The following is a 13642-nucleotide window of genomic DNA, read 5'->3' as shown; positions in this document are numbered from 1 at the left end:
TATCCTTTACCCCTACCTACAGTATACTGCTGTTACTGTCTATTATCTATCCTTTACCCCTACAGTATACTGCTGTTACTGTCTATTATCTATCCTTTACCCCTACCTACAGTATACTGCTGTTACTGTCTATTATCTATCCTTTACCCCTACCTACAGTATACTGCTGTTACTGTCTATTATCTATCCTTTACCCCTACAGTATAGTGCTGTTACTGTCTATTATCTATCCTTTACCCCTACCTACAGTATACTGCTGTTACTGTCTATTATCTATCCTTTACCCCTACAGTATACTGCTGTTACTGTCTATTATCTATCCTTTACCCCTACCTACAGTATACTGCTGTTACTGTCTATTATCTATCCTTTACCCCTACCTACAGTATACTGCTGTTACTGTCTATTATCTATCCTTTACCCCTACCTACAGTATACTGCTGTTACCGTATATTATCTATCCTTTACCCCTACCTACAGTATACTGCTGTTACTGTCTATTATCTATCCTTTACCCCTACCTACAGTATACTACTGTTACTGTCTATTATCTATCCTTTACCCCTACCTACAGTATACTGCTGTTACTGTCTATTATCTATCCTTTACCCCTACCTACAGTATACTGCTGTTACTGTCTATTATCTATCCTTTACCCCTACCTACAGTATACTGCTGTTACTGTCTATTACCTATCCTTTACCCCTACAGTATACTGCTGTTACTGTCTATTATCTATCCTTTACCCCTACCTACAGTATACTGCTGTTACTGTCTATTATCTATCCTTTACCCCAACCTACAGTATACTGCTGTTACTGTCTATTACCTATCCTTTACCCCTACCTACAGTATACTGCTGTTACTGTCTATTATCTATCCTTTACCCCAACCTACAGTATACTGCTGTTACTGTCTGTTATATATCCTTTACCTCTACCTACAGTATACTGCTGTTACTGTCTATTATCTATCCTTTACCCCTACCTACAGTATACTGCTGTTACTGTCTATTATCTATCCTTTACCCCTACAGTATACTGCTGTTACTGTCTATTATCTATCCTTTACCCCTACCTACAGTATACTGCTGTTACTGTCTATTATCTATCCTTTACCCCTACAGTATAGTGCTGTTACTGTCTATTATCTATCCTTTACCCCTACCTACAGTATACTGCTGCTACTGTCTATTATCTATCCTTTACCCCTACCTACAGTATACTGCTGTTACTGTCTATTATCTATCCTTTACCCCTACAGTATACTGCTGTTACTGTCTATTATCTATCCTTTACCCCTACAGTATACTGCTGTTACTGTCTATTATCTATCCTTTACCCCTACCTACAGTATACTGCTGTTACTGTCTATTACCTATCCTTTACCCCTACCTACAGTATACTGCTGTTACTGTCTATTATCTATCCTTTACCCCTACCTACAGTATACTGCTGTTACTGTCTATTATCTATCCTTTACCCCTACAGTATACTGCTGTTACTGTCTATTATCTATCCTTTACCCCTACCTACAGTATACTGCTGTTACTGTCTATTATCTATCCTTTACCCCTACCTACAGTATACTGCTGTTACTGTCTATTATCTATCCTTTACCCCTACCTACAGTATACTGCTGTTACTGTCTATTATCTATCCTTTACCCCTACCTACAGTATACTGCTGTTACTGTCTATTATCTATCCTTTACCCCTACCTACAGTATACTACTGTTACTGTCTATTATCTATCCTTTACCCCTACTTACAGTATACTGCTGCTGTCTATTATCTATCCTGTTGCCTAGTCACTTTATCCCTACCTATATGTACATACACTACATGACCAAAAGTATGTGGACACCTGCTCGTCGAACATAATGAGCATTAATATGGAGTTGGTGTCTTACCATTCAGTAGTTCTATAATAGCAGGGATGATGTCTGTCTTACCATTCAGTAGTTCTATAATAGCAGGGATGATGTCTTACCATTCAGTAGTTCTATGATAGCAGGGATGATGCCTTATCATTCAGTAGTTCTATGATAGCAGGGATGATGTCTGTCTTACCATTCAGTAGTTCTATGATAGCAGGGATGATGTCTGTCTTACCATTCAGTAGTTCTATGATAGCAGGGATGATGTCTGTCTTACCATTCAGTAGTTCTATGATAGCAGGGATGATGTCTGTCTTACCATTTAGTAGTTCTATGATAGCAGGGATGATGTCTGTCTTACCATTCAGTAGTTCTATGATAGCAGGGATGATGTCTGTCTTACCATTCAGTAGTTCTATAATAGCAGGGATGATGTCTTACCATTCAGTAGTTCTATGATAGCAGAGATGATGTCTTACCATTCAGTAGTTCTATGATAGCAGGGATGATGTCTTACCGTTGAGTAGTTCTATAATAGTAGGGATGATGTCTTACCATTCAGTAGTTCTATGATAGCAGGGATGATGTCTTACCGTTGAGTAGTTCTATAATAGCAGGGATGATGTCTTACCGTTGAGTAGTTCTATGATAGCAGGGATGATGTCTTACCATTCAGTAGTTCTATAATAGCAGGGATGATGTCTTACCGTTGAGTAGTTCTATGATAGCAGGGATGATGTCTTACCATTCAGTAGTTCTATAATAGCAGGGATGATCTCTTACCATTCAGTAGTTCTATGATAGCAGGGATGATGCCTGTCTTACCATTCAGTAGTTCTATGATAGCAGGGATGATGCCTGTCTTACCGTTGAGTAGTTCTATGATAGCAGGGATGATGCCAGACTTGGCCAACATGGCGGCACAGCTGTCATCCATGGACACCGTCCCGATCATGATCACCACCTCTAGTATCAGGTCATCCTCTGCAGAGCCTGATGACAACACACAGAGGTCAGGGGTCAGGGGTTAGAGAGCCTGATGACAACACACAGAGGTCAGGTGTCAGGGGTTAGAGAGCCTGATGACAACACACAGAGGTCAGGGGTCAGGGGTCAGAGAGCCTGATGACAACACACAGAGGTCAGGGGTCAGGGGTTAGAGAGCCTGATGACAACACACAGAGGGCAGGGGTCAGGGGTTAGAGAGCCTAATGACAACACACAGAGGGCAGGGGTCAGGGGTTAGAGAGCCTAATGACAACACACAGAGGTCAGGGGTCAGAGAACCTGATGACAACACACAGAGGTCAGGGGTCAGAGAGCCTGATGACAACACACAGAGGTCAGGGGTCAGAGAGCCTGATGACAACACACAGAGTTCAGGTGTCAGGGGTTAGAGAGCCTGATGACAACACACAGAGGTCAGGGGTCAGAGAACCTGATGACAACACACAGAGGTCAGGGGTCAGAGAGCCTGATGACAACACACAGAGGTCAGGGGTCAGAGAACCTGATGACAACACACAGAGGTCAGGGGTCAGAGAACCTGATGACAACACACAGAGGTCAGGGGTCAGAGAGCCTGATGACAACACACAGAGGTCAGGGGTCAGAGAGCCTGATGACAACACACAGAGTTCAGGTGTCAGGGGTTAGAGAGCCTGATGACAACACACAGAGGTCAGGGGTCAGAGAACCTGATGACAACACACAGAGGTCAGGGGTCAGAGAGCCTGATGACAACACACAGAGGTCAGGGGTCAGAGAACCTGATGACAACACACAGAGGTCAGGGGTCAGAGAACCTGATGACAACACACAGAGGTCAGGGGTCAGAGGGTACAAAATGTGAACTCCTGTTCTTCTTGTTTTCATAACTACAGTTTCTTTAGAACACCTTTAGAACACCTTTAGAACACCTTTAGAACCCCTTTAGAACACCTTTAGAACACCTTTAGAACACCTTTAGAACACCTTTAGAACACCTTTAGAAAACCTTTAGAACACCTTTAGAACCCATTTAGAACACCTTTAGAACACCTCCTTATTCTCTCAGAAACTAAATTCACTCTTCTTCAGTGATGTAGTTACCTAGTTTGAGTCTCTTTCGCTCGCTCTTTCTATCCATTCAAATCAAATGAAAAGGGCTTTATTGGGAAACGTGTTTACAAAGCCAGTGGGAAAACAACAACAAACCAAAGTGAGAAGATACAGAGCAACGTCAACAAAAACAACAACAAACCAAAGTGAGAAGATACAGAGCAACGTCAACAAAAACAACAACAAACCAAAGTGAGAAGATACAGAGCAACGTCAACAAAAACAACAACAAACCAAAGTGAGAAGATACAGAGCAACGTCAACAAAAACAACAACAAACCAAAGTGAGAAGATACAGAGCAACATCAACAAAAACAACAACAAACCAAAGTGAGAAGATACAAAACAACGTCAACAAAAACAACAACAAACCAAAGTGAGAAGATACAGAGCAACGTCAACAAAAACAACAACAAACCAAAGTGAGAAGATACAAAACAACGTCAACAAAAACAACAACAAACCAAAGTGAGAAGATACAGAGCAACGTCAACAAAAACCATGTAGAATCTAACGGTAAATATTGCACTGAAAAAGGCTTAAAAAAGATAAGACATTTCCAGAGTGCTATAATCAGCTATGGACGGTGTTTTAGCAATGTAGTGGGGGAAGATAAATAAACAGGTAAATATAGCTGGTATTTATGTTGTTTGATTAATAGATATGGGAGTTTATACGTGTTTGATTTGTTTTCAAATTCTTTGTGGTTCTGTGTGATCTGAGGTTATGAAAAGCCACCTGACATTTACTCCTGAGGTGCTGACCTGTTGCATCCTCTACAACCACTGTGATTATTATTATCTGACCCTGCTGGTCATCTATGAACCTTGAACATCTTGGCCATGTTCTGTTATAATCTCCACCAGCACACCCAGAAGAGGACTGGCCACCCCTCATAGCCTGGTTCCTCTCTACCTGGCACAGCCAGAAGAGGACTGGCCACCCCTCATAGCCTGGTTCCTCTCTTACCCGCACAGCCAGAAGAGGACTGGCCACCCCTCATAGCCTGGTTCCTCTCTACCTGGTACAGCCAGAAGAGGACTGGCCACCCCTCATAGCCTGGTTCCTCTCTACCCGGCACAGCCAGAAGAGGACTGGCCACCCCTCATAGCCTGGTTCCTCTCTACCTGGTACAGCCAGAAGAGGACTGGCCACCCCTCATAGCCTGGTTCCTCTCTACCCGGCACAGCCAGAAGAGGACTGGCCACCCCTCAGAGCCTGGTTCCTCTCTACCCGGCACAGCCAGAAGAGGACTGGCCACCCCTCATAGCCTGGTTCCTCTCTACCCGGCACAGCCAGAAGAGGACTGGCCACCCCACAGAGCCTGGTTCCTCTCTAGGTTTCTTCCTAGGTTTTGGCCTTTCCTATGGAGTTTTTCCTAGCCACCGTGCTTCTACACCTGCATTGCTTGCTGTTTGGGGTTTTAGGCTGGGTTTATGTACAGCACGTTGTGACATCAGCTGATGTAAGAAGGGCTTTATAAATACAGCGCCTTGCGAAAGTATTCGGCCCCTTGAACTTTGCGACATTTCAGGCTTCAAACATAAAGATATAAAACTGTATTTTTTGTGAAGAATCAACAACAAGTGGGACACAATCATGAAGCGGAACGACATTTATTGATATTTCAAACTTTTTAACAAATCAAAAACTGAAAAAATTGGGCGTGCAAAATTATTGCGCTGTGATCTGAGGAAGTAAACATTACACTCACAAAGTTCCAAAAGAATAAAGACATTTCAATTGTCATATTATGTGGAAATAGTTAAAGTACAAAAGGAAAATAAATAAGCATAAATATGTGTTGTATTTATAATGGTGTTTGTTCTTCACTGGTTGACCTTTTCTTGTGGCAACAGGTCACAAATCTTGCTGCTGTGATGGCACACTGTGGAATTTCACCCAGTAGATATGGGAGTTTATCAAAATTAGGTTTGTTTTCGAATTCTTTGTGGGTCTGTGTAATCTGAGGGAAATATGTATTTCTAATGTGGTCATACATTTGGCAGGAGGTTAGGAAGTGCAGCTCAGTGTCCACCTCTTTTTGTGGGCAGTGGACACATAGCCTGTCTTCTCTCGAGAGCCAGGTCTGCCAACGGCAGCCTCTCTCAATAGCAAGGCTATGTTCACTGAGTCTGTACATAGTTAAGGATGTTCTTACTTTTAGGGTCAGTCACAGTGGTCAGGTATTCTGCCACTGTGTATTCTTTGTTTAGGGCCAAATAGCATTCTAGTTTTTTGTTGATTCTTTCCAGTGTGTTAAATAGTTCTCTATTTGGTTTCTCATCATTTGGTTGGGTCTAATTATGTGGCTGTCCTGAGGCTTTGCGGGGTCTGTTTGTGTTTGTGAACAGAGCCCCAGAACCAGCTGGCTAAGGGTACTCTTCCCTAGGTTCATCTCTCTGTAGGTGAGGGCTTTGTGGTGGAATGAGTGGGCATCGCTTCCTCAAGGTGGTTATAGAATTCACTCACCTGGTTTGAGCCTATCTTTAAAGTAAGGTACCAGGTTGTACTCCTTCAGCACCAGTTCCCAGTCCAGATCAGCGATAGTGAGGTTAGCCAGGGTCCCCAGACACTCGATCACATACTCTTCGTTTTCATCAGGACTGATCTGGGCTGCCAGGTCTCCTACATAGTCCTGGAGGAGACCATTCGGTTAGTAAGTCACTTAGCAACACCTCATTCATACAGTCTCTAAATATCTCTGCTGCGCCTCATGGGAACTAGATGCTTTTATATGGCTTCATTGCTGGGAGCTTCACAATGTGTTCTTCCTTAGTCTTTTCAACCAATCCAGTCACAACATCTGCTTGATCAAGTCGTTCAAATCCAACATGAATTTAGTACTAACGATGAAGAGGTGTTTGGGTGGTCCGTCGTGCTGAGAGATGTTTCGTATCATCTTCATCAGTAAAGGATCCTTCAGCTTCAGAGCTCTCTTCATCAACATCTTCAGACCAGTACCTGAGGGAAGGGAATCATTACTTTATTCAACAGCATGTGAAGTATTTATACTAATTAATTAATTTATGACACATGGAAGGTGACAATGACGAGTCTTGGACATATTTCTATTGTTCTTAGATCACCAGACCATCTCTGATACATATGTGGTCTGTACCTTCACAGCTGAGCTGTATAACTCATAGTGGACCTCCCTACCTTCACAGATGAGCCTTATAACTCATAGTGGTCCTCCCTACCTTCACAGCTGAGCTGTATAACTGATATTGGTCCTCCCTACCTTCACCGATGAGCTGTATAACTGATATTGGTCCTCCCTACCTTCACAGCTGAGCTGTATAACTCATAGTGGACCTCCCTACCTTCACAGCTGAGCTGTATAACTCAGTGGTCCTCCCTACCTTCACAGATGAGCTGTATAACTCATAGTGGTCCTCCCTACCTTCACAGATGAGCTGTATAACTTACAGTGGTCTTCCCTACCTTCACAGATGAGCTGTATAACTCACGGTGGTCCTCCCTACCTTCACAGATGAACTGTATAACTCACAGTGGTCCGCCCTACCTTCACAGATGAGCTGTATAACTCAGTGGTCCTCCCTACCTTCACAGCTGAGCTGTATAACTGATATTGGTCCTCCCTACCTTCACCGATGAGCTGTATAACTGATATTGGTCCTCCCTACCTTCACAGATGAGCTGTATAACTGATATTGGTCCTCCCTACCTTCACAGCTGAGCTGTATAACTCATAGTGGACCTCCCTACCTTCACAGATGAGCTGTATAACTGATATTGGTCCTCCCTACCATCACAGATGAGCTGTATAACTCATAGTGGACCTCCCTAACTTCACAGCTGAGCTGTATAACTCATAGTGGACCACCCTACCATCACAGATGAGCTGTATAACTCATAGTGGACCACCCTACCTTCACAGCTGAGCTGTATAACTCATAGTGGACCTCCCTACCTTCACAGCTGAGCTGTATAACTCAGTGGTCCTCCCTACCTTCACAGATGAGCTGTATAACTCATAGTGGTCCTCCCTACCTTCACAGATGAGCTGTATAACTTACAGTGGTCTTCCCTACCTTCACAGATGAGCTGTATAACTCACGGTGGTCCTGCCCTACCTTCACAGATGAACTGTATAACTCACAATGGTCCGCCCTACCTTCACAGATGAGCTGTATAACTCACAGTGGTCCTCCCTACCTTCACAGATGAGCTGTATAACTCACAGCGGTCCTCCCTACCTTCACAGATGAGCTGTATAACTCACAGTGGTCTTCCCTACCTTCACAGCTGAGCTGTATAACTCACAGTGGTCCCCCCCTACCTTCACAGATGAGCTGTATAACTCAGTGGTCCCCCCTACCTTCACAGATGAGCTGTATAACTCACAGTGGTCCTCCCTACCTTCACAGATGAGCTGTATAACTCACAGTGGTCTTCCCCTACCTTCACAGCTGAGCTGTATAACTCTGAGTGGACCACCCTACCTTCACAGATGAGCTGTATAACTGATATTGGTCCTCCTTACCTTCACAGCTGAGCTGTATAACTCACAGTGGTCCTCCCTACCTTCACAGATGAGCTGTATAACTCACAGTGGACCACCCTACCTTCACAGATGAGCTGTATAACTGATATTGGTCCTCCCTACCTTCACAGATGAGCTGTATAACTGATATTGGTCCTCCCTACCTTCACAGCTGAGCTGTATAACTCATAGTGGACCTCCCTACCTTCACAGATGAGCTGTATAACTGATATTGGTCCTCCTTACCTTCACAGCTGAGCTATATAACTCACAGTGGTCCTCCCTACCTTCACAGATGAGCTGAGCGTTCTTCTTGTTAGCTGCCAGGTTGATACAGAAGGAGATGAGCTCAGCATCGATCCTCTCCTCACCGTGCTCAAACAACATCTTCATCAACTGGTGAGTCAACACAGAGCACTAAGTTAGCATGTTAGCAATAGATACACTGAACAAACAACATCTTCATCAACTGGTGAGTCAACACAGAGCACTAAGTTAGCATGTTAGCAATAGATACACTGAACAAACAACATCTTCATCAACTGGTGAGTCAACACAGAGCACTAAGTTAGCATGTTAGCAATAGATACACTGAACAAACAACATCTTCATCAACTGGTGAGTCAACACAGAGCAGTAAGTTAGCATGTTAGCAATAGATACACTGAACAAACAACATCTTCATCAACTGGTGAGTCAACACAGAGCAGTAAGTTAGCATGTTAGCAATAGATACACTGAACAAACAACATCTTCATCAACTGGTGAGTCAACTGTTAGCATGTTAGTAGATACACTGAACAAAACAACATCTTCATCAACTGAGCAGAGCAGTAAGTTAGCATGTTAGCAATAGATACACTGAACAAACAACATCTTCATCAACTGGTGAGTCAACACAGAGCAGTAAGTTAGCATGTTAGCAATAGATACACTGAACAACAATATAAACACAACATGTAAAGTGTTGGTCCCATGTTTCATGAGTTGAAATAAAAGACACCAGACATTTTCTTGACGCACAAAAAAAGCTTATTTCTATCTAATTTGGTCCACAAATTTGTTTACATCCCTGTCAGTGAGCATTTCTCCTTTGCAAGATAATCCATCTACCTGACAGCTGATTAAACAGCATGATCATTACACAGGTACACCTTGTGCCGGGGACAATAAAAGGCCACTTAAAAATAATAATAAATAAAAAGCAACACCAGAAACCCTAGACCCACTCCAATTTGAATACCACCCCAAAAGATTCACAGATTATCTCTATTGTACTCCACACTGCCCTTTCCCACCTGGACAAAAGGAACACCTATGTGAGAATGCTGTTCATTGACTACAGCTCAGCGTTCAACACCATAGTGCCCACAAAGCTCATCACTAAGCTGAGGACTCTGGGACTAAACACCTCCCTCTGCAACTGGATCCTGGACTTCCTGACGGGCCGCCCCATGTGATAAGGGTAGGTAACAACAATTCCGCCACGCTGATCCTCAACACTGGGGCCCCTCAGGGTTGTGTACTTAGTCCCCTCCTGTACTCCCTGTTCACTCATGACTGCGTGGGCAAGCACCACTCAACGCCATCATTAAGTTTGCCGATGACACAGCGGTGGTAGGCCTGATCACCGACAACGATGATACAGCCTATAGGGAGGAGGTCAGAGAACTGGCAGTGTGGTGCCATGACAACAACCTCTCCTTTCATGTGAGCAAGACTAAGGAGCTGATTGTGGACTACAGGAAAAGGAGGGCCGAACAGGCCCCATTCTCATCGACGGGGCTGCAGTGGAGCGGGTTGAGAGCTTCAAGTTCCTTGGTGTCCACATCACCAACAAACTAACATGGTCCTTGGTGTCCACATCACCAACAAACTAACATGGTCCTTGGTGTCCACATCACCAACAAACTAACATGGTCCTTGGCGTCCACATCACCAACAAACTAACATGGTCCTTGGTGTCCACATCACCAACAAACTAACATGGTCCTTGGCGTCCACATCACCAACAAACTAACATGGTCCTTGGTGTCCACATCACCAACAAACTAACATGGTCCTTGTGTCCACATCACCAACAAACTAACATGGTCCTTGGTGTCCACATCACCAACAAACTAACATGGTCCTTGGTGTCCACATCACCAACAAACTAACATTATACCTTCATTTCAACAAGGAACACAGACTGAGACCAAGGTCTCTTTTACAGCTGGGCCCTGCGTATACATGTTTACACATACTGTTCTCTCTGCTACCGCACGGCAAGCGGTACCAAAGGGTCAAGTCTATGTCCAAGAGGTTTCTAAACAGCTTCTACCACCATAAGACTCCTGAACATCTCATCAAACGGCTACCAGACTATTTGCCTGGACCCCCTCCCCTTTAACGCTGCTGCTACTATTTGCCTTGACCCCCTCCCCTTTAACGCTGCTGCTACTATTTGCCTTGACCCCCCCCCCTTTAACGCTGCTACTACTATTTGCCTTGACCCCCCCTTTAACGCTGCTGCTACTATTTGCCTTGACCCCCCTCCTTTAACGCTGCTGCTACTATTTGCCTGGACCCCCTCCCTTTAACGCTGCTGCTACTATTTGCCTTGACCCCCTCCCCTTTAACGCTGCTGCTACTATTTGCCTGGGACCCCCTCCCCTTTTACGCTGCTGCTACTATTTGCCTTGACCCCCTCCCCTTTAACGCTGCTGCTACTATTTGCCTTGACCCCCCCCTCCCCTTTAACGCTGCTGCTACTATTTGCCTGGACCCCCTCCCCTTTTACGCTGCTGCTACTATTTGCCTGGACCCCCCTCCTTTAACGCTGCTGCTACTATTTGCCTTGACCCCCCTCCCTTTACGCTGCTGCTACTCTCTGTTATTATCTAGTCACTTTAATAACTCTGCCGAGGTACATATTGTCCATATTACCTCAATTACCTCGACCTACCAGTACCCCCTGTATATAGCCTCCACATTGACTCTGTACCGTAACACCCTGTATATAGCCTCCACATTGACTCTGTACCGTAATACCCTGTATATAGCCTCCACATTGACTCTGTACCAGTACCCCTGTATATAGCCTCCACATTGACTCTGTACCGTAACACCCTGTATATAGCCTCCACATTGACTCTGTACAGGTACCCTGTATATAGCCTCCACATTGACTCTGTACCGTAATACCTGTATATAGCCTCCACATTGACTCTGTACCAGTACCCCCTGTATATAGCCTCCACATTGACTCTGTACCGGTACCCCTGTATATAGCCTCCACATTGACTCTGTACTGGTACCCCTGTATATAGCCTCCACATTGACTCTGTACCGGTACCCCTGTATATAGCCTCCACATTGACTCTGTACCGGTACCCCCTGTATATAGCCCTCGCTATTGTTATTTCTCTTTAATTATTTGTTACTTATTTTTGGGGGGTATTTTTCTTAAAACTGCATTGTTGGTTAAGGTTGTTGTATTGTTGTATTCGACATATGTGACAAATAACACTGTTGTTGGTGCTGATCTAGGATCAGGTGTTGTACCTGTGGGATGCAGTCGGTGTAGGCGAACATGGACTTGATCTGATCTAGGATCAGGTGTTGTACCTGTGGGATGCAGTCGGTGTAGGCGAACATGGACTTGATCTGATCTAGGATCAGGTGTTGTACTGTTACCTGTGGGATGCAGTCGGTGTAGGCGAACATGGACTTGATCTGATCTAGGATCAGGTGTTGTACCTGTGGGATGCAGTCGGTGTGGCGAACATGGACTTGATCTGATCTAGGATCAGGTGTTGTACTGTTACCTGTGTGATGCAGTCGGTGTAGGCGAACATGGACTTGATCTGATCTAGGATCAGGTGTTGTACTGTTACCTGTGGGATGCAGTCGGTGTAGGCGAACATGGACTTGATCTGATCTAGGATCAGGTGTTGTACTGTTACCTGTGGGATGCAGTCGGTGTAGGCGAACATGGACTTGATTTGATCTAGGATCAGGTGTTGTACTGTTACCTGTGGGATGCAGTCGGTGTAGGCGAACATGGACTTGAACCTGTCATCAACACTGATGTGGTACAGGATACACATGGCCATCTGCTTGTGGTTCTCGTCACCTGACAGAAGGAACACATTACTACACATTAAACCAGCTCAAATCTGATTACATTACAGCCAGATAGATTGATATGGTAGGTACGTCAGTAGAATGAGAGAGAGAGAAGAGAGAACAGAGATAGAGAGCAAGCGAGAGAGAAATTGAGAAACCTATCCAACCTAAAAACATTGAGACCCAGAAAACCTGAGTCTACGCCTTCACTATGGTGAATCACTAAAACAATTCAGAAATACACTACGGAAAAGAAGGAACAGCCCGTCAGAAATCAGCTCAATGTAATTAAATGATCCATAGACTCTAACCACTTCTGGGAGAATTGTCCTGAGAAAAACCTGAGAAAAAATCCAACCAGGTAGTGGGAAATCTGAGGTTTGTAGTTTTTCCAAGTCATTGCCTATCGAATATACAGCGTCTATGGGGTCATATTGCATTTCCCACGATGCTTCTACTAAATGTCAACAGTCTTTAGAACCTTGTTTGAGGCTTCTAGTGTGAAGGAGGGGAAATGGGAGCTGAATGAGTCAGAGGTCTGTCAGAGTGGCATGAGCTGATCACGTGAGAGTTAGCTTGCGTTCCATTGCATTTCTAAAGACAAAGGAAATGTCCGGTTGGAACATTATTGAAGATTTATGATAAAAACATCCTAAAGATTGATTCTATATATCGTTTGACATGTTTCTACGGACTGTAATATAACTTTTCGTCTGAACTTTCGCCTGGACTTGCCCGAGTTTGGATTGTGTACTAAACGCGCAAACAAAAAGAAGGTATTTGGACATAAATGATGGACTTTATCCAACAAAACAAACATTTATTGTGGAACGGGATTCCTGGGAGTGCATTCTGATGAAGATCATCAAAGGTAAGTGAATATTTAGAATGCTATTTCTGACTTCTGTTGACTCCACAACATGGCGGGTATCTGTATGGCTTGTTTTTGTGTCTGAGCGCTGTACTCAGATTATTGCATGGTGTGCTTTTTCCGTAAAGTTTTTTTGAAATCTGACACAGCGGTCGTTGTATTAAGGAGAAGTG

The 13642-nt window shown here is 44.1% G+C and overlaps 1 protein-coding gene across 1 annotated transcript in view; it reads right to left on the bottom strand.

Moving 5' to 3' along the window:
- LOC135565734 (kinesin-associated protein 3-like) overlaps positions 1-13642 on the bottom strand; it is an 84156-nt gene that overhangs the window by 50773 nt on the left and 19741 nt on the right. The window contains exons 4-8 of the mRNA XM_065013649.1: positions 12505-12605; positions 8776-8884; positions 6830-6942; positions 6451-6616; positions 2746-2871 (exon numbers count right to left, since the gene is read on the bottom strand). Of these exons, the coding sequence (XP_064869721.1) occupies positions 2746-2871; positions 6451-6616; positions 6830-6942; positions 8776-8884; positions 12505-12605 (615 nt within the window). The remainder of the gene's footprint in view (positions 1-2745; positions 2872-6450; positions 6617-6829; positions 6943-8775; positions 8885-12504; positions 12606-13642) is intronic.

Source organism: Oncorhynchus nerka, linkage group LG9b (assembly GCF_034236695.1).
Source record: "Oncorhynchus nerka isolate Pitt River linkage group LG9b, Oner_Uvic_2.0, whole genome shotgun sequence".
In the NCBI taxonomy this organism is placed as follows: Eukaryota; Metazoa; Chordata; class Actinopteri; order Salmoniformes; family Salmonidae; genus Oncorhynchus; species Oncorhynchus nerka.
The sequence above is the reverse complement of the archived record's forward strand: the minus strand, read 5'-3'. Positions and strand labels throughout refer to the sequence as shown.